At 43.0% G+C, this 27,996-nt stretch overlaps 1 protein-coding gene across 1 annotated transcript; it reads right to left on the bottom strand.

Moving 5' to 3' along the window:
• Window positions 1-637: 637 nt before the first annotated feature.
• LOC117964090 (semaphorin-3B-like) lies at window positions 638-27,996 on the bottom strand. The gene is made up of 18 exons (XM_034906428.2): window positions 27,649-27,996; window positions 23,741-23,948; window positions 20,402-20,559; window positions 18,520-18,582; window positions 11,065-11,184; window positions 10,844-10,937; window positions 10,032-10,151; window positions 9,489-9,631; window positions 8,936-9,050; window positions 8,402-8,471; window positions 8,044-8,188; window positions 7,569-7,788; window positions 6,467-6,558; window positions 5,609-5,650; window positions 5,010-5,167; window positions 4,674-4,729; window positions 4,268-4,407; window positions 638-4,082 (listed from the first exon to the last, which is right to left on the bottom strand). The coding sequence occupies exons 2-18, from the start codon at window positions 23,868-23,870 to the stop codon at window positions 3,600-3,602; spliced, it is 2,349 nt and encodes a 782-aa protein (XP_034762319.2). The 5' UTR covers window positions 23,871-23,948; window positions 27,649-27,996; the 3' UTR covers window positions 638-3,599.

A 27,996-nucleotide genomic window follows, 5' to 3' on the forward strand; every position in this document is an offset into this window, starting at 1 on the left:
ACATGGCTTTTCTGAAGCATTGTATCTACAAGCATGCTGTAGCTGCAGAATATACACGTGATCCTAAAACAAGTCCCGAGTCCATCAACGTTAACCTTCAACCTTTCGAACAGGATTAGAAGGCTTTACCATCAGCATCTGTCACGTCATTCACTAAAAAGTACCATATGATCATAAGCCCTGTAATACATTACATTTGTATTTATAGATCACTCACGGAAGGTTTGTTTGTTGATGGGCTCAGGGTCCTTCTTCACAAATCTTTAAGACTTATTGAAAGAATATTTTTTTAAATCACTCACGATTCAAGCTTTGTCTACTGTATATGGCACCAGGTAGGGAACTCATTCCGAAAACCTGCCCTTTTATGATGTCATGAAAATCCCACCTTCCTTCTAAAGGGTAACAGCTAATGAAGAGGTTATTATAGCTTCATTTAGTTTGACCAGCTGGGGAGGCCAGCACTAAACCATACAAACACCTGGGCAATTTATTACACTGGTGTGCCATTACTTTGCTTTTAGTGCTTACATAAAAATCTCTGCACCCATAAAGTGTTAGCTGGCACTTAAATACACCAGATACGCTTGTATTTTCTTCATTTAAGTAAAACATAATAAAACAAAAATACAGTCGATTTCCAAACTAAGAGCAGTGCAAAGTAAGTAACTTTATTTTATTGTGTTAATTTAATACGTTTGAGCTGAAAGATTTCTCCACAGGAACTCGTTCTGTATTGTGCGCCACAGTGAATTCTGACCTTTTAATCTGAGACATGCTTGCTCACCCATTCCAAGCAATATATTCATAAACATACACCAGCAACGCTTTACAAGCACTGAAGAGCAAACAAACTGAGGGGGGTTATTACTTAAATAAAAAAGTACCTTCTGTTTATAGCACTCAATCATAGGAGATACTATATATATATATATATATATATATATATATATATATATATATATATATATATATATATATATATATATATATATATATATAGAGTAGAACAAGAAAATCTTAAAAACCCAATTTAGTAATGCATTTAGACAAACGTTTTGAAATGATGTTGTAACATCTAAAGACATTTGCCTAACTGCGTTTTCTTTTAATAACAGTAGATTAATATCTGTTGTTTATTGATGTCTGGGCAGAGCTTGCAATGCATGTCAGTGATACACAACCACCTCAGTGAAGAAGGAATATTGCCCACAAAGAGGGCAGGGGTGTGGCACTCTTTCGACGTGTAAGGGACTAACAACGATATCTGCTGAATAATCTGGTTCGGAGTGTGCGATCAGCGTGCGTTCAAACTGATTTCACTCGACTGCCAGTTAGAAAAATGACAAATTGACTACTGTGGATTCCTTAACAAATACCCTAAATAATGTGCGATCACCACAGGTTGAGAATGTGATTAAGAATGAGGTAACATGCGATCATGTCGAACATCAAAGCATGACGTCAGAGAAATTGTATCATTTTACTGTACAGGCAATGTAAGTCTAAGACACTACGAAACCTGACAGAGCAGCACAATTGAATGCAGGCGTCTCCATTTGTTATTCAGGATGCTCTTTGGAAGACACTGCGTCTACAATATATACTTAAATACAAGTGGTTATTAAAAAATGCAGCAATCAAATTGCAGTAACACTACAAAAAAGCTTTGAGAAATTCAGTATTACTCATTTTTAAATAGCAGAAGATATCGCTGTTCAAAGACCCGTTCTTACCTCCCAGACGAATTGATACTCATCTTTAAAAGCACATTGTCTAGCCCACTTGTTGTTTGTTATTCTTTTATTATTATTACTTTTTTAAATAAAACTTTAATGCTTAACTTAAATATTTTAAGGCGTCATGTCTTTTCTTCTTGTCTTTACATTCGTCGGTGATAGCAACAGCAGAAAAAGAGTTCAGGTTTCATTTATCAACAGAATACAGAAACAACAGCTCAGCTCTCCTTTACAAAAAATTAAATACAAAAATACAAAGTAATTCAATAAAAACATGAAATAAAAAACATGAACTCCTTTTCGGTTAAATTGCTTTGCACCTTGTCAGCAGCTGTCCAGATGCATTGAAACCTCGTTAGCAAGAACTTGAACGTAAGCAGCAAGTATTAGGAACAAGCGTTGGTCTGTCACATGGTAATGCATGGCCAGTGTATTTCCTTGACTTACATAAGAACATAAGAACATAAGAACATAAGAATGTTTACAAACGAAAGGAGGCCATTAGGCCCATCTTGCTCGTTTGGTTGTTAGTAGCTTATTGATCCCAGAATCTCATCAAGCAGCTTCTTGAAGGATCCCAGGGTGTCAGCTTCAACAACATTACTGGGGAGTTGGTTCCAGACCCTCACAATTCTCTGGCCATAGAAGGTACTTTTGTGGTACTTTATTACAAGCTACATAAATACCACTTAAAGGAATACATCTTACCGTTTGTAATATTTTTGATCCAAAGTTTATTTTTTTGAGTTTTAATTAATCTTTTTGCACACTCTGTATAGACATAAATACAAAATCTTTACCAAACCAACCAAAATAACTGCCGTACATGGAGCACAAAGACAAGCGCATACTAATCTACTCCTTGGCGTCACATATTGGACAATAACAAACATCACAGCAGCTGTATGTTAAGGCGAGGTGAAGGACGAAGTCTAGCCTCGCTCTCCCCAAAGCGGAGCAATAGAGTGAAGCAACAACAAATACATTTGTCAGTACTGTACTTAAAGCCAGTCCTCCAAGTTTCTTGCTGAAGAGGTTTTGTGAACTGGAATGACTCATAGTGGTCAAGCTTGCCTGGAGTGGTTGAGCCAGAACTGGAAGCCGAAGAGCGCAATAGTTAAAAAACAACAAATAAAAAAAAGGATTCAACGACTCGCTGCCGTTTTAGGGACACACAGTACAGTACCTAAAAGAAAAGATTACATTTTCAATCTTCTAGTTTCTAAAGGAAAGTCCATTCTCCCCCTTTCCATTCCAGTTGTCGGCTTCTTCCATGACCTTTCAATGAGAGGTGTCTAAAGAGTGTGCAGTCCCGTGTTTTGTGACATGAATAATCCTACGTGGTTCCCAGACAAAAACGATGCGTCTCAAGTGCAGGACAGACACTGTAGTACCATTGTGCCCAAGATGGGTGATTTCATGTTTTCCGTGATAGTGTCATGTGCTCCATCATGGGCCATGGCATCACCTCAGTAGTTGGGTAATCCCAGTTCTCTTACTGGCAGGACCAATGGAAGAACAATGAAGTTAACACAGGATCGCGTTGGAGACTGCGTCATGAGGTTTTTTTTTTGTTGCCAGAACCAGAGGCTACGTGGAAATACCGAGCTTTGGTTGTGGCAACCTTTCGATATAAATGGGCTTAAATGATCAGTGGTGGGTTTAAGGGCAGTCCATTGCCCACCTCTATGGGGGTGCGGGTGGTGGGGGAGGGGGTAAAATTGAAATGAAAAGCAACGAAAAGGATAGCTTTGAGGGCTACACCCTTTTCCCTCCACGGACCTCCCTCTTCTATTACTTGCCTCCTCAGTCTCTCGTTCTATTTCTCTCTCTTTCTCTCTCCCTCCCATCACCAGACAATCACCAGATGGTAGCGCTCCTGGGGGCCCGTTCTGGGCGCTGGGTCTCGTGGGTCCTGCGGTTCCGTGCCTTTCGGATCTCCTGCAGGTGTTTCCACTTGCTGGGGTTGACGTGGACCCCCAGGGGTGGAGGGGCTGGCTTCTTGGGAGGCTTAAGCAGCTTCGGCTGCCGGTTCTTGTGCTTCCACACCTGCTCGCAGATCTGGTCGACCGTCTTGAGGTTGGGGTGGTCCACCAGCTGCATGAAGTCGCGGTACCAGTCCTTCTGGCTGGAGGAGAGGGAGGCGCCGCGGGAGTCCAGCTGGTCTTTGGGGGAGTACCCGTCCGCGTGGCCCGAGGGGACCATCTCCAGAGAGATGCGCAGCAGGGTCTGGGTGAAGCCGTGCTCCATGGAGTGGCACTGGTACTCCCCTGCGTCCTTCCTCTGCACGCTCCTCAGCAGCAGACCCCTGTCCGTCTTGATGATCCGCTCATCCGGGTGAACCTGGAACAAGACAGCACACCCCAGATCAGGTACAGAGTTGGTTTAAAGTGCAGTAAAACCTCTGTTATACAAACTAATTGGGAGCAGGAGTTGGCTTTGGTGGAGAATCGACTTGCAACTGTAAAGTTCTTAACCAAAGGGGTGGTACAGTCATCAGTGTGCTCACCCTGCCCCCCCGAACCCACCTCGTCCCGATGGCTGTCCGGCCGGCTCTGGAAGGTCCAGGTCACCTGGGCCTGCAGGGATTTGGGGATGCACTCCAGGAAGGTGCTACTGCCCTCCACCCCATACAGCTTCTTCTCAGTGACTCTGTGCTTGTGGTGGTCTGGAAGGAATGCGTCATATCACCATGAGAACAAAATACAACCTCAGAGCGACTCACAGCAATCCCAGTGTCAGGGAGCAGCACACTGAACACTTCATGAAATCTAAAGAGGTACTAATACACACAGGCTGCCACACAGGTTGCACTCCCTCACTCAGGTGCTCAGTCTCGTGCTAGTGGGCTGATTGGGGTTACTGGATATGGAAACATCACCTGCTGTACAATTTCAAAGCTTGCGTTGCTTTGCTTGCTTCACCTGGGCTTACCTCCTGAGCACAGTGTGTTGGGGTCTCCGTTTCTCACATCCTGACGCCTGAATCGCCTGCGGGAGTGCATGACAAAGCAAACGTTTTAGAATCAACAGTGCGGTGCAGTTTCTTTTTAAAGAAAGATTACTGTTCATGGATTTACTGCTCGCGAAGGGGAAAGGTGAACTGCAGTGAGGCTTACTGCAGGGGGCACTATGTGATCTACCCCACTGAGAGCACTATGCTTAGACAGCCATACTCGTTTACTGTGTGACATACAACCCCGCCTGAACCCAGGCCTCTCCCCAGTTGAATGGCTTGTGTATTAACCCAGGGTTCGCCACGCATCCTTACCGCTTTGTGTTGGGGAGGTAGCGGGTGCAGGAGTTCCCGTCCCAGGCACAGTAGGGATCTCGTGCCAGGCAGCACTCCGCACACGCCTTCCCGTAGCTACTGCAGCGATGGAGGGGCACCTGGGCCAGCCCCGTCTCCGAGCCCACGTACAGCTGTTGCTGTAAACAGAGAGAAGACATTCACATCCGAACAGAACTCCAGAACCGCCCTCAGTTATCTACCATTGCAACTGATTCTGTATGTAGATATCTTTTTAAAGCAGATATCTGGAAATCGCCATAACACACAGTTGCAGATTCAATGCAAGTGATACCACAGTTATCTCTGATGGGCATTACACCTGCATTCTAAGGCCCTGTACAATCAGCAGAATTACAGCCCTGCTATTTCATAATGCAGGCTGTTAACATTGTGTGAAAAGCACGAGTGAGAAACACTTTGTCACAAATGGCTCTTCAGCTAACCTGCACATAGAGCAACAGCGGGCCCCAGTGGTATAAAAGGTAATGTAATGTAAGCACTGCTTCCTTTATCTGTTCCCAGTTACTGGCTCGTGTGATTTCAGGAGAGGTCTTTCTGCAGTAGCCTTGTGGACTTACCCGTTTTGAGGAGATCTGCATGTTGATGATGGGAGACGCGTCCTGCAAAAAGAACACAACCAGTTTAAATGGTAAAGTGTCTCGTTTCTAAGTAAATGTACATTTTTTTCTACCCGCAGTGTAACAGGTAATAACGGCACTAACTGAAACTTCTGGAAGCTGCAAGTTCTGTAGTTGATAGCATGCTTCAAGGCTACAGTTGTATTTTTAGAAATACTAAAGGAAACGTATTTAATGCAATGACAAGCGTGTAACCTAACAGACTTTCTCAGTGTCCTAAACGAGAAAGTCTTTAACTCTTCTGCTAGGATTATGTTCAGAATGCAGGTACTGTTGTTAACCTCTACATCTCTCCAGACAGGTGCAGCCATTTCCAGACATCATATACAAATATGATAATAATGAAAGACCAAGTGAAAGCACTTATTTTTCTTCATGCATGCAAAGCTAAATAGATATATACCTCAGGTCATATTGACCCGAGGCATTACGTTTGTATAGAAGTTCTAAACAAAAAAGAAACATCGCCTAGTTCTTATTTTCTGTTTATTAGTTTGTGACCCCAACTTAGGAAGTGTCATAAAATATGTTGGGGGGGAGGGGGGAATAAAAAAGAAGTAACCTTTAAGGTCAGTGGAACCCAAACAGACCTGAAACATGACAGGAGGGTAAAGTCAAAGGGTTTAGCATTGAATTTACAAAGTTATTTATAGTACACATGCCACTATGGGGTGTTCTCCAGTTGTGGGTGGTCTGTAGTAGTAGTAGACAGGGTCTGGGAGGAAAGTGCTTTCTGTACAGTGTATTCCTCCACTCTTACACATGTACAGAGCGGCCCCCGTGAATCGCTGGCTTTACCTTGAACACCTGCAGCTCCTCCAGAAGCAGCTCCTCCATGTTCTTCCAGCTCTCCTTGGGAACGGAGATCACCTTCAGCACAGAGCCCACGTCTGGAAGAAAGCACAGCACAGCACAGCACGCTCAAACCAAACCAAGGGGGCGAAGAAAACGGGCTTCACCTTTTCAGTCCTCACTTATTATTGTTGAGATGGAGAATGTGAAATGAAGTTATTTAATTCAAAGAGGAACTCCTTTATTGAGTATACATAAGAACAGGACAAATTTATTCATATATATATATATATATATATATATATATATATATATATATATATATATATAGACACATACACTAGCTCAGACTGGGATCTAGGAGTCCATTGAGGTTCCAATGTGATTTCCAATGGCATATGTTAACATACGGTGCTACGGTAAGACGGGGCTTCCCTGAAAGGGTTAACAGCAGAAGCTCTTTCTACAGTCACCCTAAAATGTATAAAACTGGTTTTTATTTTTTTTTCCTGTATTTTGTACATAGTGACACCTGGGGCAGATACACCAGCAGGACTAATATAATGTTAAAGACTGGCGGTATTTAGAATTGCCACTGTTTAGATTACTAAAATAGACCCCAAAGTGACTTTTCTGTTGCTTGGGACCTGTAATGGGATCACAGTGTGATTTTGTTAAAGACACGCTATGCAGAATATATACTTTTTTCTGTTCACTTTCTTCTGCAGATGTCCTGGTGGATAATCCCAATCCAGCATATATTGACTGTTCAGTGCAAAATCTCCTTTAAAGGTATCAAAGTAAGTAGTTTCAGTTCTTGCTAAAGTTTATTCCAAGACCCACGAAACAAGAAACCTGCATACCTTTTTGTCCACATTCCGTACAAACTTTAGGAACTGAAAACAGTCTGAGTACTACAAGAGGTAATTAGTAATTTATTGAGATCATTTGGGGGGCTTTGCCAAGGATAGCCTTATAAAGATATCTGCATATTTCAAACTGCAGTACAAAACATGAGCAAAGAGCCAGTAAGATCTTGAAGAGAAGATGAGTGTGTCCGGTGAAAAGGAGCTTTAAAACTCTTCCTACAGTACATCCAGAATCCCACCTGTGCCGATGAACATGACGTCATACTGCCCGTCCGCGGCGGCCACCCTGTCCACTGCAATCTGGGTGAAGCTGTGCTCCGCGTTGGTGCGCACGAAGACGGGCCGCCGGTTCAGCGGGTACACGGGGTTGTACATGAGGGGGTGGTGTCTCGCAAACTGTATCACGTCGTCGGGGAACTGCTTCGTCGACTCGAAGCTCCCGAACGTCTTGCTGGGGCACTGAAACAGAAATTCCACCCAGCCGTCACGCGCGCGCTCACACACACACACACACCCTCGAAACGTTTCAGAGCAAAAAAGTTACTCATTTCAGATGACATTTGATGCCACTGTATCTCTTAACACAGTCATTTATGAACAAAATACGAGTTTGGTCATGTTTGCCACCGAATACATTTCAAGCAGTGTTTGTTTGAATATTTGTCCCAGTGCTAAAAAATAAACCCCTCAATGTGTCTCAGCTTGGGTACCCACCATGCCGGGACGAGGGTAGGGCACCTTGCCCTGGAAGGGCACCCACTGGTAGTTGGGCCCCTCCTTGTGTGCGAAGGGCCCCAGGAAAGCCCTGCGGATGTCGTTCATTGTGTAGATACAGACGGCCGAGCCCTTGAACACGCTGCTGTAACACAGGTGACACAGAGAAGAGTCAGCACAAGCAACTCTCTCATTAAAAAGATTAGCATGGTACATTTCCGCAGTCATTTTGCAGTGTACAGTATGCTTCTACTCTGATTTTAACAGGCGCTCTGGTAGTTTGTCATCTTTTTTTTTTTTTTTCCTTGCTCTGGGATCAGTAAGGGAGGAAGGATTTCACACAGAGGGGCGCACTGACCTGGAAGTAGAGAAGATGGTGTAGACCAGCGGGTTCTTCCTGTCTCTGGTCTGCAGCAGGAATACGTCCCCTGGAGAGGGTGAGAGGTCAAGAGGTCAGGCAATTACAAGACAAGTCTATTAAAAGAAAACTATGCTGCTTCCTTAGAGGATTTGTTTAATTAATTATTTATAGTATCACATAAGAGGAGTTGTACAGATACTGGTACGGGATGTTGTTGTATTTGATGTATAAAATATGAAACAGGCATATGACAGGTAAAGTAATTCCTTACAAACAAAAAGTCCCAAAACAGAACCCATTTCAGTAGGGAGAAATATCTATGAAGCATATTTTGAAAGCATTAAATTAACCCTTATTTTCCAAAAGTTGTGCGTTAACATTACAAGATAAGACAAACAAACAAACAAACAAACAAACTGGAGAGTGTGCAAGAAACCCTGAATTCTAACTAGCGAAGGAGCAGAGTCAACGTGTCATCGCAAAGATGCAGTAGTATCTCTCTGTGTTGAAATGAAGGAGCGGCTGTCTTACTGAGCTCATCGAAGTATGTGTCGCTGCCGTCACTGCCTGGGACCGAGCAGATGAGCCGAGTCTTCAGGAAACTAGTCCACTTGTTGACCAGACTGCGCTGCCCACCCACATCATTCTGAAACAAGGGCAGGAAACAGCACATCAATATCCAAACGTTCCAAGTCATTATGACTAGAGCGGCACACATTGCATTGCAGAGGGACATCATAGACATACATTGCATTGCAGAGGAACATCATAGACATACATTGCATTGCAGAGGAACATCCTAGACTTGCATTGCATTGCAGAGGAACATCATAGACACACATTGCATTGCAGAGGAACATCATAGCCATATATTGCATTGCAGAGGAACATCATAGCCATACATTGCATTGCAGAGGAACAGCATAGACATACATTGCATTGCAGAGGAACAGCATATACATTTCAACAAAGTACTGTTGATAAACCCCGTGATTAGGAAACATTCAATTCACTTTTTAGCACTTCCTGGTAAAACTCTACTGCACATCAACAAGATGATGCTGCAATGCGATTGGCTGCTCACTCTGCACAACTGTCCAATCCGGGAGTAGGTTGATTTGCCCAGGCCCTGCCCCTCGACCGCCGTCTCGCGGAAGAAGAAGAAAATCTTATCATCGTCGGGGTTCTCACTCTCCGGGACCCAGAACGCGCTGTTAAACTTCGGCTCTGCGGCAAACAAACCAAACCAAACAAGAACGTCAAGACAGCTTTCCAATGAGTGCTTTGTCACAAGCTAAATGAATTGTATAAAACTGCTACTTCTACCAATGCATTCACATTATAACGAGAACTGGGCCATTCTGTGCCTTCAACACCACTGCTATTAATAAAGATCTGCATCAATTAACCAGGCATGTGACCAAGCAAAGATTCACAGTGCAAAAGGGGAGTGATTGAATTACGATTGAAGAGTCTGAAAAGTTGTAAAGGTTATTCTGGTATTACTAGATTACTTCACTACTGCGAGTACAATCGAACTCATCACTCACAAACTATATAAGGTTGTGTTCATGCGTCATTGCTCTTTCAGAGTTTTATTGGGGGGAGTGGGGGGGGGGGAGCTCACCGTTGAGCCAGCGGGAGTCGTGCTGCTCAGTGCGGATGGAGTTTCGCTGTCCCAGACTCCGGAAGATGGTGAAATCCCGTCCCATCAGATCAGTGGCCACTCCGGAGTACAGTTCATCCCCTGCAGACAAGCGAGAAGCAAGAAAAATGAGTTAAAGGAACAAACTGAACATACAGCTCCAGTATTGGTAACACCTGCCTAGACCCTGCGCAGTGCCTATTCTGTTCACTAGAGGGAGCTCACATGATGCTCTCTCTCTCTCTCTCTCTCTCTCTCTCTCTCTCTCTCTCTCTCTCTCTCTCTCAGTGACACCAGTTGGGAGCAGCAGATACTTTCCTATGTCCTATATCTCATCTCATCTCATCATTGCCCATTCTCATCCTACTTGACCCTGCCGAAGGACCTGACCCCCCTCCACCCAGCTATCTGCAGACTAAGGGAGGCTCCCCTTGCAGTTTCACAATAGCAAGCGGTTTAAAAGTTCAACTGGTTAGGAGCTGTACTGAAAAGCACAAATCACAGCTCATTCATCTAGCTCTGTAGCACTTATTGGATGCGCGGCCTTGAGTCTATATCTTTTTTCCTTCTAAGCCAGGCAAATTTCCTTCCACCAGATGAAAAGCATGCATCTCTTTTTCAAGTCTTCAAAACAATCTGACATGCTCACATGGTCTAGCAGCAATCAGGCCCTATCATCTGAAGCACAGCTAGCTGGATCCAGCAGTTTGTCAATAGCGTTGCATTGGATTAAAGCTGCGGCTGGCACTGCTTTACTGGTGTGTGTGTATATACTGTACGGTCCTTATACTGACCGATGAGCACTGAGGCAGCCTGGTGTTTGGGATCGTAGGGACTCTTCCCCTTGCCGTCCTCTACCTTGTTGGGATCAATCCGAAACACTCTGTCCTGCACAGGGGACAGAAGGACGCGAATGTCAATGCTGGAGCAAAAAGACACATACAAGGGGTAGAAAGTGGACATCAATGCTGCCTTAGCACAAGGAACAATGAGAGTGGTAGGTGTCCAAGCGTACCTCCATCTTCTGTCCCACCTCCACGAAGGCACAGGTGGGGTGGAAAGCCCCTGTCCCGCAGGCGTACAGGTGCGTCCGATTGTAGTGGTGCAGGACTTTGACATAATTCACACATTCTGTCTGCAATGCACAAGAGAAGCAAACTGTAATGCCCAAGCATGTTTGTATAGAGAAAATTATATTTTATATAGAATGTAATGTAGGTAGCTCTCCGATACAAGCTTTTCTTTGTCTTACTGGCCGTTCTGTGTGGTTGAAAATCAGCTTTTATCTGACAGCACCCAATACTATCAACGTCTATACAGTATTTCTAATAGGTGGGATCAAACCGTCACCAGTGGACCTTTGAACCCTGGTCCTATAACCTTTATGGAGGAACATCCAATGTCTACAAGCAGCCCTCTGCACAGCAGAAGAGAGATCATTCAGGAAAACCACCTCACGAGGGTGACTCAGGACTCCCGCTACCCGAATAGCTTTCACTTTCCACGACAGCCAGACAGACAGGGAAGCCAGGGGAGCAGACGGTCTGTAATTACGCTGTCAGATCCCTCCTCAAGGGGTGAGAGGCTGCAGGGAGCCAAGAGTTCTACTGAATCTAATACCACCAAACCCCCCCCCCCCCCCGACATCTGTTCCTGCTCTCCGGGGTGTAATTATCCCAGAATCGGTGATATCACCCTTCTCTCTGCATTAGGACCAGCTCATTTGTTACACTGTATGGAATTACCTGGGACGCCAGCTCACATCTGTCTGATGTGGCTAGGGTTTAATACAAAGGTCATAGAGAAGGGAGGATTCAGAGGGTTATTTTTATACCTACGTGTGTGTGTGTGTGTGTGTGTGTGTGTGCGTGTGCGTGTGCGTGTGTGTGTAAGGGGGAGTGTCAAGTTTATTTGTTTATTCATTGATTGGGGGAACTTTGGGTTCACCAGGAAAATCCACACTGTTAATGTTACAGATTTCTCTAGGAATCAGCACTCAGTGCTATCCCTGCATCAGGGCACGTTTTTAAAGTGTTTTAAGTGTTTAAAATGAGATCTAGTTTCCTTTCTATTGTTAATTTGGACTCTTTTGCTAATCTAACCCATTCGAGATTGGATCTTGTCCAGATTAGTGATTTGTTCGGAGTACTGATCATAATCTATACCATTCTAAAAAATGCCTGGTCTAGTCTTTAGTTTGCATGGTTTAGTCTTTACTTTCATATTTTTTAGACTTATATTTAATCAAAAAACAGTAAATAAAACAATTTCAATAAAACACAGATTCATACTGTTTATTCTCTAATTATGGTATTGGGGATTGGCTTTGAAACGCTCCCATTAGCATGCATTTCATTATGGTACCAGGCTTCAGATTGCAAATCATTTCAGACTATCAGAGCCTACTGTATATAATATGCTTGCTTTGTTTATACATCAGCAATCCATGCTTTTGTCCAGTCTGCGGGCCAACTTTCTCAGTACTGAAATGCTAACCATTTGATTTTCCATTCGGAAAGAAAAAAAGGTTGCAGCAGATTAAAAAAAAAAAAATTAGCTTCAGGCAAATATTGTTATGGCATTTTAATTTAGAACATTTAATTCCCTAATGTAAAACTGGAACATCGGAACACGCTCTGGCAGCGTTCTGAATAGCAGCATGACAAAAAGCATATGTGGAATATTCTGGGATAATATTCAGATGACAAGAAGAATGTGCAGTCATGTGAACAATGTAGCATTTCACAATTCAGAATTCTCAGATATACGTCAGTGAAGTCCGGCAGACTGTGCTTTGAATATGATTGAAAAGACATGCAGTTCCTGCTGCCCCGCTGAACCCCCTATTCCAAATACATTTTCCAAAACTGCAGTATCCTGCACAGCGCTTGCAGGTGTTTATAACCCCAGTGATTGGACAGTACATGAAGGAGGGGAGCTAGAGAGAGCGTCTTTAACTAGACCACATGGGCTACAAGGTTAATTCTGCTGTGTACTTAAGGTGTGTCGCTTTACTGATGCTTTCCAGGGAGATTTACACTAATATAGAAATGTTCTCACAGACTGTCAAGCCTTAGAAAGCTGGGGTAAAATCGCTCCAAGATCAGAGAGTCACGACACCTTAAGACAGCTGAAGACAACTGAAGACAGCTTAAAAGCTTTTAATGTAACACTAAATGGTGCTCAGATGAAAGCATTCACATTTGTTTTGAGTCTTGAGTTAAAAGCCACCTAACATTGACTCCCCTCTCCTCTCGGCGCATGATTGACCAGAGGGGGGTTTCCCCTGCAGTCTCACAGGCATGTTCCTGCTCGTTTTTATTGGATTCTTCCATCGTCAAGGACCTTCGCACCCAAGTTCACTGTGCCTAGGTTTACACACTACACTTCTTGTAAATTGATTGCACCTGTCAAAACCCAGCCTGGGGCCACACACAGTATACAGTAGAGGCACATGAAACAGTTCTTTGTAAAGCTTTACTGTGGTATACCACGGTAACAGATCTTTAATTACACAGTGGAGATCGGATGAATAAAAAGGCTATTACTATACAAAAGAACAAGAAAAGGTTCTGTGCACCTAAATCATCAAGAGAATAGGAGATGCAAACAGGGACTGCACACAGACGGAGAGTGGAACACTGGGAAGCTAATGTTTTGAACACTTTTTTAAAAAAGCCTTCAAGGTGTGGCGAGCATGTCCCATCAGTGGTGACTTGGGTCAGGGTGTGGTGTGCGTCATTGATCTAAAAACAGCACCACACTGAAGATACAATAAGAGCAGCATGGCTTTACTCCAATGAAACGCGGCCCCACTCCTAGATTACAGCACTGTGGGGTTTCAGGACATGCTTGTTAAGTCTCTATAAACATGGGAGTGTCTGCTGTTTAAACAGGGGCTCCGGTTTACAGTCCCAAGCTGCAACACAACCTACCGAATGACCTTTTAAAGGCCAGAGGTTCCCCTCCCTGCTGTACAAACACACAGCACAGTAATTAAGGGTGGTGAGAGGATCCTGGGAGGGATTGGAGAAGGAGCGCTTCGTTCTTTAACATGATCTCCTTCAGGGGGCTGGCACCTGCTGTGATGGCTGGGACATGGGGTACGTTAGCCCGCAGCCAGGACCCCCTTGTAAACGAGATGTACATCTCAAGGGTTTATATCTTGGTTAAATAAATCAATACAACTGACATTTGAGACTTCTGTAGATTCCAGGCAAGGTTTAACCCGACAACCGGAGGTAACAGGGCAGCGTGTTTTGATCGCTTGTCAAGATACAGTACAAAATTGAAAATATTTTTTTGGCTGTCTAAACACTGACATAGACTGATTTGAGGGGACAAATAAACAAGGCAATGACTTACGGAACAATGAATAATAATAAGTACATTCAAATGTAATTTTGCGTGAATTAACAAATCATTTCCCATTGACTTCATATGGAACATGCAGTAAGTTTCTAGTCACGACACTTGCTCGTATTACACCCCCTGAATCAAGAGTAATTGTGAACAGGCTGAACTGTTTCCTAAAGGGAGCCTGTTGGCCATGAGGTCTGGTTCTTACAAGCATTATAAACTGGCACCAGCTCTCCTCTGCATTAACCACAAGGGCCTGTTTCAAAAAGGGAAAGGGGCAACTTGAGACTTTCTTTCAATAGGTTCATTGTTTCTCTGCCCTAACCCAACCGTCTGCTCCTATACAGGGCTGGGGATCAAGCTGAGGCCTGAAGGCCTGGCAGTAAATCTTAGGTGAGAAGCAAGACAGTTGCGGGCAATTCATTGTGTTTATAAACCACACCTGGAAGGAAGTGATCCGGGCCCACGCTGCTGGAATGGTTTTGTGATATATCATCACCTATACATTTTAGGTGTCGGTTCAGAGTGGGGACCAGTCCTGACATTGCAACTGCGTTTGGGGGCTGCCAAACCAAACAAGGTGCACGAGTGGTGAGCAAGAGAACAAGCAAACGTTTTGTTATCAATCCACAGGTATGTCCTTAAGCAAGCTATGCCTTTCCAGTTGTTTACATTCATTATTAAAAAAAAAAAAGTGCAACAGAGTTTCATGTACTGTGCAAGTGCAGCTGAAAGCTTCCTTCTACGCCTTGGCATTTGATTCAGTTCCGCCTCTGTTCCACACTCTGTGTGCTCTGGCTGAAACTTTGTTTTTCATTTTGATGCATTGCGGAGTTACATTTCATTTAATTCTTCCACTAGGCTTAAATGTGCGTCCGGCCTAATGCCAATGCAAATATAATGCATATTAATGATCCTCTATGGCCACATGTTACTAGTATTTGTTACGGCATGTGTATTTTAAACAAAGAATAAGTTTGCAAGCACAAGAAAAAAGATACAGTAAGTTGATAAAGTTTTTCCTTGTCCAGCAGATAGATTCAACTCCAGCAAAACACACATGCACACACACACACACACACACACACACACACACACAGAGACACACACACAGACACAGACATACACACACAGACACAGACATACACACACACACACAGAGAGACACACACAGACACACACACACACACACACACACACACACACACACACACACACAGACACAAGCCATGAAGATGCTTACACTATCTGGGGGAGATAAATGATTTTAAACAGCCAGGGTCATTTATCAATCTGTAAGGGTGGTCTATCTCTCGCTCCCTCCCTCTGTCTGTCCCTCACTGTCTGTCTGTCCGTCCAGAGCAGTAATCTGTTGCACCCTTGGCAAACCCTGTTAACCTTTGACATGCGATCTGTTTGTTTATCCTGCAGTCCAGGGGAAACCCAAGAACACTAAATATTATGGGTTATCAAACACCTAGCTTAGGGATAAACAGAGCACTCTCACGGTCACTCAGCCATTGAAAAGCAGGGCTGTTCGTAAGTTTCAGACACATTTATTCATGAACCTGGTTGGCTGATGTAATATGTACATTATAAGTGTATTGATTGGATTCCAGAAGATTAATTCTGGAGATATGACCGTGCCTAAGATGATTTAAGTGAGTCACTGTTGACATTGCTTCCCAGTATTATGAAGTCTTTAGTACTGTATTTTGACTTGCAGAAGGATATTACACATACGCACATGCCAGTATGGAAGGATGAGTCACAATGTAATTAAATATTAATATTTAACCTCATTGGATTTAATTGAATTCACATGCTCATTTTAAAAGCATTTACAACAACAAGCCACAACCACAAAACCAGGTAACAGATAAGTATATATATATATATATATACAAGTTCATGATACATATATATACAAGTTCATGATACATACCATGAACATATATTAAGCGAGGGAAAACATATATTTAAAAATATGTTAAGCATAATTGTGCTTTTTTTCCATATGGGCTGTGTGTGTGTTTGTGTGTGTGCTAATAATATCCCTTTGCCTGGTTTACACAGCAGCAAGCTCCTGTTCTGTAACTCTGTGATATATTGCCGCTCTGGTTTGCCTGTTTATACTTGAAGGGTTTTATCCTAATGACACGTGAAACCTCAGAGAGTCCTGTCACGCTCCCCCCTCATTACAATTACTAGAACAAATAAATATTCATTTGATTTGGAAGCTGCTGGTGGCTGGTCAGACCAGGAACAACACTTCTTTTAGAAGTATCCATTCCTTCTTTTAGTTTATATACAGGTACATATTTCTACAGGGTGCAAACTCCACTGAGACATGAAGCCTCTCTCAGGTGGGGATTACTGGGTTACTAAAAAAAACAAAAAAACAATCCTCTTCTGTTAAATACAGTACACAGGATTTTAAAACAGTCGCCAGCATCGCTGCCGATAGACAAGTATGATAACAGAGGCATTTATACAGGGCCGCCCGGGTTCAAAGTCCATGTGACAGCAATCCTAGAACCCTGTTTTTATTGGTATGCTGTAAGGAATGCCTTTAGATTGCTCTGACATTCCCCGAGATTCGGCTGAAGAAATCTGAGCTCTGTTTACAATAGAAAGGGAAATTCTCCTCAGGTGTCCACGCAGGTGCAAAAGTAGAGGCTTATTCTTCCAGGAATAAAGACACATTTAACCTGATTTAAATAGCAGAAAACGACTCCTCCTTTCTTGATCCAAACTGTTATTCCTTACAGAAAAGGTCAAGGGTTTATAGGGTTTATGGAGTTTTTCCTACAAGTGACGTCCAAAAATGAAATATTTACTATGGAGGCTGTTTCAGCTTTAATGGAGCTACAGTACCACATTTGAAGATATAAAGCTCCTCCTCTAACACACGACGGGATAGGACAGAATCCGAAATCTCAATGTATCACACAGCACTGCCTGTTGCACTAACCAACATACTGAAGACTTACGACATCTTAAAACATGAGCAATATCGCATAGGTGGGTCTATGTACAGTAGGATTCGATACACGTGGCAATAGACATGTTCATTTCTTCAAATCTACGCCATGGTAGTTCCAGAAGGTATTTCATTTTGTGCTATCACTTGTAGGCAGAATTCCCATCACATAGACCCATCAAGCACAGCACATCTGGAGCTGGTGTCGTTCTTGTCTAATTTATATCACTTATGGGGCTGGTGCACCCCTTAGCCCCATGTCTTAGAATTTAGTGCAGAGTGGTTGACAGCCTGAAAAACATGAGTAACCCTCTGCAGTGGATTCTGTATTTCACATGCATTAATCAACTGCTCCTTGCATTGTGGAAGACAGCTGGTGTATTGGGATCTTCCATATATATGAGATCGTTCTACATATATATTTAATATACAGTACGTAGCATATATTTATACAAGCATTATGTACATATTTTAATATGTGAGTCATGTAAAAGAGCCAATTTCTGTATGTATAACTTATGCAGAATATCTGGCATAGTGGTATATGCATTTTACATATACTCTAGCAAACAAGATAGGTTGGCCTACATTTCCCCCTGTGGACTAATCGCAGGCAAATTGCCCCCTCCTCAGTAAATGTATTACATGAGCAACTTGCCCACAGAAAACTGGACCCATTGTTATTACACATGAATTTCTAAAGTGATGTGTATTTTAACATGATAGTAGATCTCATGTGGACTGCTAAAATTGAATTGCTCATATTAAAAGCAGAATGACTATAAATAACAATTGAACGATGCCACTATAAGTGAGTTTTAACCCTTTGCTGCACGTCATACATAAATTGAACACCTTTTTTTTGCATCACAACACACACAGTGGGAGTTCACCACAACAGAGCCCAGAGAAATAACAGTGACCGAGTTCCACACAGCAACATGCTCGAGCCATGTGACAAAGCAATGACCGTCCACATGACCTGGGCTGTGCTGTTCCAGGTGTCGGCTGCCCTCTGAGGACAGAGCACCTAAAACCTGGTTTTGCGAGACGACGGCGATAACTGGAATTTTTAAATGCGGTTATGCAGTGATAGCCTCTTGTTCTTGCTCAGAAAGGGGTACTTACGTTGATGTCTTTGCCTGCCCAGTTGCATTCCTCCCTCCAGTCCACGGGCGCTGGCCAGTAAATCTGAAAAGAGGCAGATGAGTGGTCAGAGGTCAAGCTGGAGGGGCACACACATCATACACACACACACACACACACAGAGGTATGCTGAGGTCGTGCCCTTTTGTTTAAGAAAGTAGTGCCTAGGGTCCGAGGGCTCTGTTCAAACAAGCAGCCTCCTCATCGGGGGTGTAGTCCTTCATTAAACAAGAGGAGGATTATCTCAGCCTGGGCAGAAGGGGCAACGGAAGGGATCTGAGAGGATGTAGAGGGAAGTGGCTAATTACTTTAACACTCTGACACACTGGTCACATCAGCGCAGCAGCTACAATGCATATCATACATGCTGGCTGCGAAATGGAGATCTTGGACCTCCCCACTGGAAAAAGGACTGATCCCTTGGGACCAATATTTTTAAAAGCTCCCATGCTGTACCTGAAACAGCAGCGCATCACACAATGCAGCTCTGCCCATAACATGCTTCCATGCAAGGCTGTTGCAGAACAACAGTGCAACTGGTTTACTAAGCTTAGGCTTTAGAGCAAAGTAGAAAGAAAATAAAGGCGGTTCATATGACAAACAAGTAACAAACCACTCATGAGCACATGTGAGTATATTATCATTTTTCCTTATACATTGTGTTGCAATACACAGGAATTATAATGGCATTTTTCAAACATTTCTGTAGCTTTAAAACCAAAACAAATATGTATTTGAATTTTTTTATGATCTGATTTTAAAATGAGCCCTTGTCTATGACGGATTAACTTGCATATTGCTTATGATTTACAAAAGTCTGGTCAAGGGAGTTGTCAGACGGACTGTGTTTCCAGCAGATCATTCATTAAGCCCTCTGCATGGCATTCTGTTGTTCCTCACTGTGAATCAGACGAGGTCTGGGCAGCACAGTGTTTCATTTAGAGGACACTGTGAGAGGAATGCACTTCCCACTGCTCCTGAACTGCCACCTGCATGGTCTGTAAACAGCTTCCTTAAGAACACAGTAGAGAGAGTTGAAGCGGCTCAGATAAGGGGCAAAAACATGACTGCCTGTCTGTGGCTGCTCAGCTATGGTGCACTGATGCGAGAGGTGCTATACCTGTAAATGGAGCAGAAGATCATTTGGTTCTCTCTTTTTTTCTGGTCTCTTTTAAGCTAAAAACTACCGTCCGAAAGACATTTTACTCTGAACTGTCATACACACACTGCTGTATTTATTTCTGAAAGTAGAAAAACACTCAACTGAAGTTATAACTCAGAAATGAAATTGAATTAAATTGCTCTTACAGTTGATATTCTTAAGTTGTGTATTTCTATTTTTTTTTTTTTTTTTTTTTACTTACTGATGACAAAACAGTGCAAGATTGTCCGCACCAAAAAGGCAGATACACACATTCACGCTGTAAACCTGCTGGGGAATGGCCTGTTCTGTGTGAAGGTCCAGGCTTAAGCAGTGTTTGCTGGGCTCTGGGGCTTGTTAATAAGATCCAGTGGTTGAGGGAGGAGACTGTGAACCGTGCAGAGAGATAGAGGCTATTTAAGTCAATCAAATGCGTTTTGGATTTACTGTAACCAGGTGACATACAGTAATAGACTGGTTAAGAGCACACATTAACTGCTCAGGTACTGGAGGATGAAACTTCATAGCTGCCGTGCATTGCTGCGACTCTGGGAACCAGCCATAACTGGGAACTGGAACACGCATTTACTGTTCTGATTGGATTCTCTGTGGGATTTGCACATCATGTTCATGTTCCTAAACCAGTATAACCAGTATAGTCTGAAAAGCAATAGCGATTGAAAGAGGAGCGAGGGTGGCGGTGTAGTGCGTCTCTCTCCTCACCATGTGCTGCTGCTTGCTGATGTTGTCCAGGCTCAGAGACAGCAGGTAGTTCTTGGCCCCTACGAAGAGCCTCCCTCTCTCCTCATCCAGCAGCATGGTGTCAAAGCAGCAGGACCGGTCCATTTCGTAGCGCTTCACCCCCTGGAACGCCAGCAGCTCTGAAACAACACGTTTTAAAGATTTGATTCCCCCTGCAGGTTAGGAGCTTGTAATGCCAGATTGGCAGCACTGTAGACTGAAGTCCTCTCCATTTCCCCACACAGCAGGGACAGGAAAGGCAATGGCGATGTCAGATTCCCATCCCCCCTGGTGGTTTGGGGAATGCTCTCCACGAAGGGCTAAATGGGTTAATATGCTAGATTAGAAAAACAAACACCCAACGGTTAGTGCAGGAAATGAGGGGACTCAGACTTGGTAATGCAAAGCCTGTTACAGTGCAGTGCATGGCACAGGATTCAGCCAACGTGCTTGCACAACAGACACTTGTGGCAGCAGTTAAAATCAGTCACATATTCAGGTCGATATTCCAACACATACTTGATTGGTGGACACTTTCCTGTTTTTTGCATGAGCAGTCTCACAGGGGGGACAGGCTCAGCTTACATCCTTCCTGAGTCTGCAGAACTGTTTGTCTAGTTATCAGTTTCCAGGGCTGAATCTGCAGGACACTCCCCGGCTCGCAGGGCTCACAATGCAGGCTCTGTGTCTGCGGTCTCGCTGCACAGGGAGGTGACTTATCCAAGGTCACACCCCAGTGCCCAGGACATTCCAGACCTACACTGCAGTAGCTCCTCAATCTCACAGCTGGGATGACCAGGGGAAGCTAACACATACGAGGCACTCTATTATATTCACCCTGATCATGCCAACGCTTCTACACCACTGCACTGATATCAGAACACTGTACAACACAATGCACTAATATAAACTTCTCAACTGTGTGGATCAATAATGCTTGTCAATGGCACAAAGCCATTCATGTTACGTGCCAGGACCGCTTTCAATCTGTTAGAGTGGCAAACTCAGCTACCCTAGATTCCTCCTGCAGCAAGATACAAATGGGATAACCTGCTGTCGCTGATCACTTACAATACCATCTCCCTATAAGGCTATTGTAGGGGTCAACTATTTACATGTGACATGCATGGTACAGTGGAGCTCCACTGACATCTAAAATGAAATACTTGGAGAAGAGCCTTAGAGTGAGGTCTTGCAGTTCCTCTATATCTCCAAAAACATTCCCTGGTCAAGTACCCCTGCTATCTGGGTTCAATAGCTCCTACACCCCCCCATCCGCCCTACCCCCCAATGGACTACAGTCAATCAGCTCAGCAGCTGCCTTCCCCAGTCACCGTGGAAACAGCGGAGTGCAAGCAGGTCCACTCTGCAGAGACAGATGTTGTATCTGTAGCCTCCCAATGTCAAAGCAAGAGTGTGCTGGGATAGGCAGGTCTAAAGTTACACTGCTGAAGAGAGGCACCACTGTGTGTGTGTGTGTGTGTGTGTGAGAGAGAGCCACCTGTCTACCAAGGCAGCGCCTGTCCCCAGCTCCCCCCGCACAGCCCAGGACACCTGTGTCCAGACCTCCTGTCACATATGAAATGGATACGCCCAGTATTCATTCTGCTCATCTGTGCACTTCCAGTATAATCCCGCATTGTGCTGCACGATGGATTCATCACCATCCGGGCGCTCATGTGCTCATCATCCTTTGGTTTTTTTTTTTTTTTTTAGGTTGCATTGTGCTTTCTTAACGTCCTATACTTATAACTCATAATAAACACGGCTGTCATACGGTAGCAGCAGATGATTGTGGGTATTACATCAATTCTTCACTAACATGAAAGAAATGTGTCACCGGACGATCTTCTTCTTTGGTGGGTGACAAGATTCTAAGACTGCCAACCACCTCGGCTCATAAACGCCTATAGATGTTATTCTTTTGATTTGTTTTATTTCCACAGTAGTGGCCTATCTCAGTGAGGGTTGTTATCCAGGTTCAATAATTGATTGAAATGTAAAATATAGAGTGCCTCCCTCTCAAGGAGCTCAGCACTAACAGTGGAGCCTGTGCTGTTTCAAGACTAATGCCTTCAAGATGACAGTAACGCACAGCTGCTGTGACATCCCTACTGGAGCTGGAACTGTGCCGTGTTGGTCTTCAAACAAGATGCGCGGCGCTCACAGAGAGAGGCATGAACGAAAGCATCGCATAGCCGCTTGAGGAAGAATAAATTATTATAGTTCTGTATACATGTTCTCCCATTTTGGTAGTCCACTATTAATGATCATTTTCTTACATATCATACAAAATAGCCCACGTTTATTATGATATAGTTCTTATATTTCCGACATATTATATGAACTTTAGTTTTCTAGACACCTCCCCTTGAACTGAGGGTCCCCATTAGAGCCTTTGCAGTTTGCCTAATGAAGCCTAATCTAGTTCGGCTTGCAGTTAAACCAGGAAGGTCTTGTATTGCTTTGCAACGGGAGCCTGATTTCCATTCTTACAGTACAGTACCTGTATCTTTTCTCATACCTAGATCAACATCGAAAAGATACTGTATCGCATCCAATTTAAATACAAACAAACACCTCCTTCCACAAAGGAGGCAGCAGCCCATACTCGTAACGCTGGAGTTTTGTTTTCCAGGGAATAGCTTTTTCTCTGGAGTGTGACACTTGTTACAATCTGTACCGTGTGCATTCCAGATAACCTTTCCCTCCCGCTCCAGTGCTTCTCATTTCCTGTGCTAATCTGATAAGAATGAAAACAAGGTCCTTTCTGGTTTGTTTAGTAGACGCTGGGTGTGAGTGCTGCAGGTTAGGAGCTCTGACAACCCCGCGGCGCTCGATCAATGTTTCTCAGACCCAAGATCTGCGGTTTCTCCATTCCCATATCTGATGTTTGCAAATGATATGGTGAACCACAAAACTAAATCATTCATATTAACTATTTTTGAAATCGGTGCATCTCTATGTGACCTGAAACTTATCTTCGTGAGGAACTTTGCCCGTTCATCAGCCCCGATTTCTCAGAAAGAAAAAAAGCAACTGAATCAGTGCAAGTATTTTGAAAGTCCCACTTTACTGAAAGTGAGAAATTCATTTAAAGGGGCGGTGACAGACAGGATTGGGGGTTTTGCTATGCTGACACATGAAACTAACCTGCTCCCTAACCCTAACAACTTACTAACAAGACCTTTGTAACCTGAGATGACCGGGGCTTACACTGAAGGTTTCCCATGGAAATGATGGACAGGGGTCACTCTGGCTTTCGGATATCCCAATGCTAAGAGTACCAGTAATATTCCATAGAGTGGACGGTTAGCTCACCTTGGTATGATAGCTTCATGCGCGGGTAGCCATTGCCGGTCCTGGCGAGGCTGCTGGTCACCTGGGCAGTTAGCAGGCCGAGGAAGAGCAACGAGCCCCGCAGCCCCATCGTCACCATCATCATCACCATCGTCACCGCGCTTCGTTCAGCCAAGGTCGTGCTCCGGGGGAAGCAGTCCACAAGAGGGTCACAGACCTACAAGGATAACTAAACACAAGACAGCCGTCAGCTCACAGCCCAGCACCGCTTCCAACTTCTCCTCATTGACTGACATGAGCCTTTCTAAATATCACGCAGAGATCACAGTCACCTTGAGAGCAATGACCGACACTGTACAAGCAGCGACACATGTCCCGAATTCTTTCCTGTGATACTGTACTGCTTAAACACAATGCTGGGAATGCAACACCACTGAAACAGGAGCTCAGATCAGGGTTTTTCGCCTTCACCTGTACACAAAGCTGTTAAGTCTTTGCTGTGTTTTTATTGATTTATTTATTTGACTTTCGTTTTGAACATTCAGCACTCCAGCAGAGCCAGTATCAATGCTTCATTAGCCAGGTTTGTGAGCACAATGCCACGCACAGAAGCTGTGGACGAGGAATTAATAGCAAGAGAAGTGAAGAGAAATATTTAACTCACATAAAGCACAGGCAACACAAAGGGGGCTTTTCTTTCAGGTCCTTTCAGGACAGGACTTTAACCCAGTTGCTATTGTGATATTCCTCTGTTTATATTCAGTCTCCATGGAAACAGGCATAAGTGGTGAAGCCTGTGAAGTTGGCTGGCAGCTCATCACAGCTGTTGGTTCAGTTGAAAGGTATTTGATAGTACAGTAGCCTGAAACAGGTGGACATGATTGGTGGATCTGGGATCTATAAATAACAATAAATATCTTCCCAGCCAATCAGAATAGATGGTCATAACAAAGAAATCTGGATTAATCTATGGAAGGCTTGAGCCATTCCACTCTACTTTAAAGAGGTATACTTACGTGATTAAGTACTTCAGGACATGGATGGTTTAATTAGCTCAATTAAACAATTTAAGCACACAGATGGAATAAAAGACATCCACACTTGGCTATTTTCATTTCTAAATAAAGGTCAAAATGTATTCTGCATCAAAGCATTTCAAGCAACTGGAAATATGTATAAAATAATAATAATAACAATAAATTAATAAATTAACCAAAACCTGTAACTAACCCTTTTCAGAACAAAAGCCAAGATAAAATCCTAGGAATCAGTTAACTATTTTAGCTGGACTCGATTCAGATAGCGGCCTTTCCAATCATGTGTTATACTGTAGATGGTCCTGTGCCCAGGGTTTGTTTTTAATTATTGTTTTATCTGGAATGTGCTATCTGAGATTGTACACTATGTCGCAGAGTTTATATCTGGATCATGAGCTCAAACAGTGGGTGGTATTTTTATCAGATTTTTTTTTTAATTTTTATGTAGTATCTACAAATGTGAGTGATGCCTTTCACTGGCGCTAAATATTTATCTGTGCTCTACCTGGACAGACAGGTAGACAGAAGGCTTCATTCTGCAGTATTGTCCGGTTCAGGCAAGGAACCCAACCCTGTGCTCTACCTGCCTGTGGACAGACAGACGGCATCAGTCTCTCAGGCACTAAAACCACCACTCTACCTGTCTGTGCCGTACCAGTCAATACTTTGCACCACATTTATCACACTACATAGATAAGATAAGACATATATCAACCTAGTGGTGGACATACCGTGTGTGTGTGTGTGTGTGTGTGTGTGTGTGTGTATGTATATATGTGAATCAGTGACTGGAACTCCTGGCCTGAGATTGGTTAAAACCTCATCATATGAGGAAATTATATATTATATATATATATATATATATATATATATATATATATATATATATATATATATATATATATATATATATATAAAAAAATTATTATTATTATTATTATTATTATTATTATTATTATTATTAAAGGGTGAAAATGCAAGGAATTTACAAGGATAAAGTGAGGATTTGTGCTGAGTTAGTAATGAAAAAAGCATGCAAGGGCATGGCAGCCGTCCCTACCCTAGTTTACTTTGGCTTGCTGATCTTCACTGGTGTTTGTGTGTCTGTCTGCATGTGAGTGTGTGCCTGTGTGTGTCTGTGTGCCTGTGTGTGTCTGTGTGCATGTGAGTGTGTGCATTTAAGTGTGTGCCTGTGTGCGTGTGCGTGCGTGCGTGTATATGTTTGTGTGCGTGTGTGTGTGTCTCTGTGTGTGTGTGTCTGTGTGTGACTGTCTGTGTGTGTGCTGATTTTTGAATCGGGTTAGAATGTTCCCGTTTTGTAAACACTCTGAACCAGGATATAAAGGATTGATTCCAGTGAGTTCCTCCCTGTGCTAGCACTGAACTCGTCTGGGTCTTTGTGATTCTTCCCAGTAAAAGCTAGCAGCTGTGTTCAGGTTTTGGCAATCGTTTATTCACAAACACCTTGGGGTTTTTTTCTGTTTTATTTGTCCAGTACTTCCTCTGCAAGAAAATCAAATCATCATGATTGTTGGTGGTCTTAAGTTGTTTTTCCTAGCCTAGAACATCTATAGAGTTGCTTTAACCTATCCAACCTTAACAGATGTGAATGTAAAGCAGTTCATTGTTTGCTTTTTGTAGCTGTATCACTGGTGTGTTCAGGGTAATGCTCATATTTATTCTCTGCATCACTTTTAAACAAGTCTGTTCTATGTCATCGTTTTATTTTGTAATTGTGGTAAGACGTATTAGTCTTGGTGAGTAATATCCTAATTACAATAAATAAGTAATAATGTGTATAATATATATATGTGTGTGAGTATGCGTGTGTGAGTGTGTGTGTGTGTGTGTGTGTTCAAACTATAAAATCTGAACCCCTAGAGACACTTTTACACTGTTTCTGACTTCACCAAAAAACCTCATTGTTTGTATAAATGTAAATGAATGCTCTTGGGTAACTATATTTTTAATGGGTCAGTTGTATGTAGCCTGGACAGTGATAGGCAGTCACTTGTTTCTCATCTCAATATAAACTCAAGCCACTACACTTTTATCTGCAGAATAAAAACAAAGATATATCTCTCGGCAGCTCAAGAGCAGATTTACAAAAAAAGTAACCCATTCCGTGAATAAAACGAGACAGTTTTTCATAATTCAAGAGAATCCCACAGTCCTGTGCATTCTGTACATGCCTCCTGAATATAAGAATCTCTGTCAGTATCAGGAGATTCTGAGACCATAGAGCCTCGTCCATTCCCTCCTCTTCTATATAATACAACCAGCAGAAGCACGCGCTGTACGAAGCTTTACCAATACAGCATACTGCTGTCAAGAGTGCGCAGTAATTGAGAAGAAAGATAAGCAGCTACAACCACTGAAAGACATTTAATTTACTAAGTTAAAAAAAGCAACGGTCCAACTTCCAGAACATCTGCATCTGCTATTTCCACAAATTCAAAAACATCGGAATAATACTGAGATATTTCTTTTTTAATTGATGCTCTCTTCAAGTTCAGGATAAAGGATATTCTTTGCTGCTGTGTTTGTGGTTACATGGAGAAACATTTTGGTTTGATAAAGCTAATTTTAGTACATACTGTGAATACTTTGAGCCAGCTTTTTCAATGTCAAAACAAGATTAGCCAGATATGCAAATCTTCTGTTTATTTTATTAAATAAACTTGAATAACCAAAGATAAACTACTGAAAATTAAAACAACTGACCAAATGCCCATGTTTAAAGAAAACGCTGTTGCAACGACGGTATTGTAGCTCCGTCACAGCAGACTTCAACAACCTTAACTGCCTGTGTGGCAAAAGAAAGATCTGCTTTTTACTGAAAATACTCGATTTTACAAGCTATTCAAAAAATGCCAGTGAAGGAGTACTTACCTGCACTCCACTCAGTCGTCAACTCCGGAAAATCAGCGCTGTGCTCCATCCAAACCAGCCAAATACCCTCTTACCTTCTCTTCCAATCCCACAAAAACCAAAGGACAATCCCATTTAAAATAACATACTGAAGTCCCTTTCTCAGTATTCTTCCTTTTAAAAGGTCCAAGAGTCGGGCTTGACAAGCCCCTTGAGTTGAACAGTGAACTCTGATAGTCTCTAGTCGGGTACAGAAGGCAGTCTGAAGGAGCTAAGTCTGCTCAACAGGGGAACAGGTCTGACGAAGCAAGTGAAAAGAGTCTTGAAGAATAGCTTCAATTCAACAAGGGGGGTGTGGGGGGGGAAACA

Source organism: Acipenser ruthenus, chromosome 25, assembly GCF_902713425.1.
Source record: "Acipenser ruthenus chromosome 25, fAciRut3.2 maternal haplotype, whole genome shotgun sequence".
NCBI classification, from domain to species: Eukaryota; Metazoa; Chordata; class Actinopteri; order Acipenseriformes; family Acipenseridae; genus Acipenser; species Acipenser ruthenus.

Excerpts from the sequence above, each read along its gene's own strand:
- LOC117964090 (XM_034906428.2), bottom strand. The coding sequence starts at position 23,870 with ATGGTGATGATGATGGTGACGATGGGGCTGCGGGGCTCGTTGCTCTTC. Across the intron at positions 6,559-7,568 it reads CGTCATGTTCATCGGCACAG|ACGTGGGCTCTGTGCTGAAG; the intron begins GTGGGATTCTGG and ends GCTTTCTTCCAG. Across the intron at positions 4,730-5,009 it reads TACCTCCCCAACACAAAGCG|GCGATTCAGGCGTCAGGATG; the intron begins GTAAGGATGCGT and ends GCACTCCCGCAG.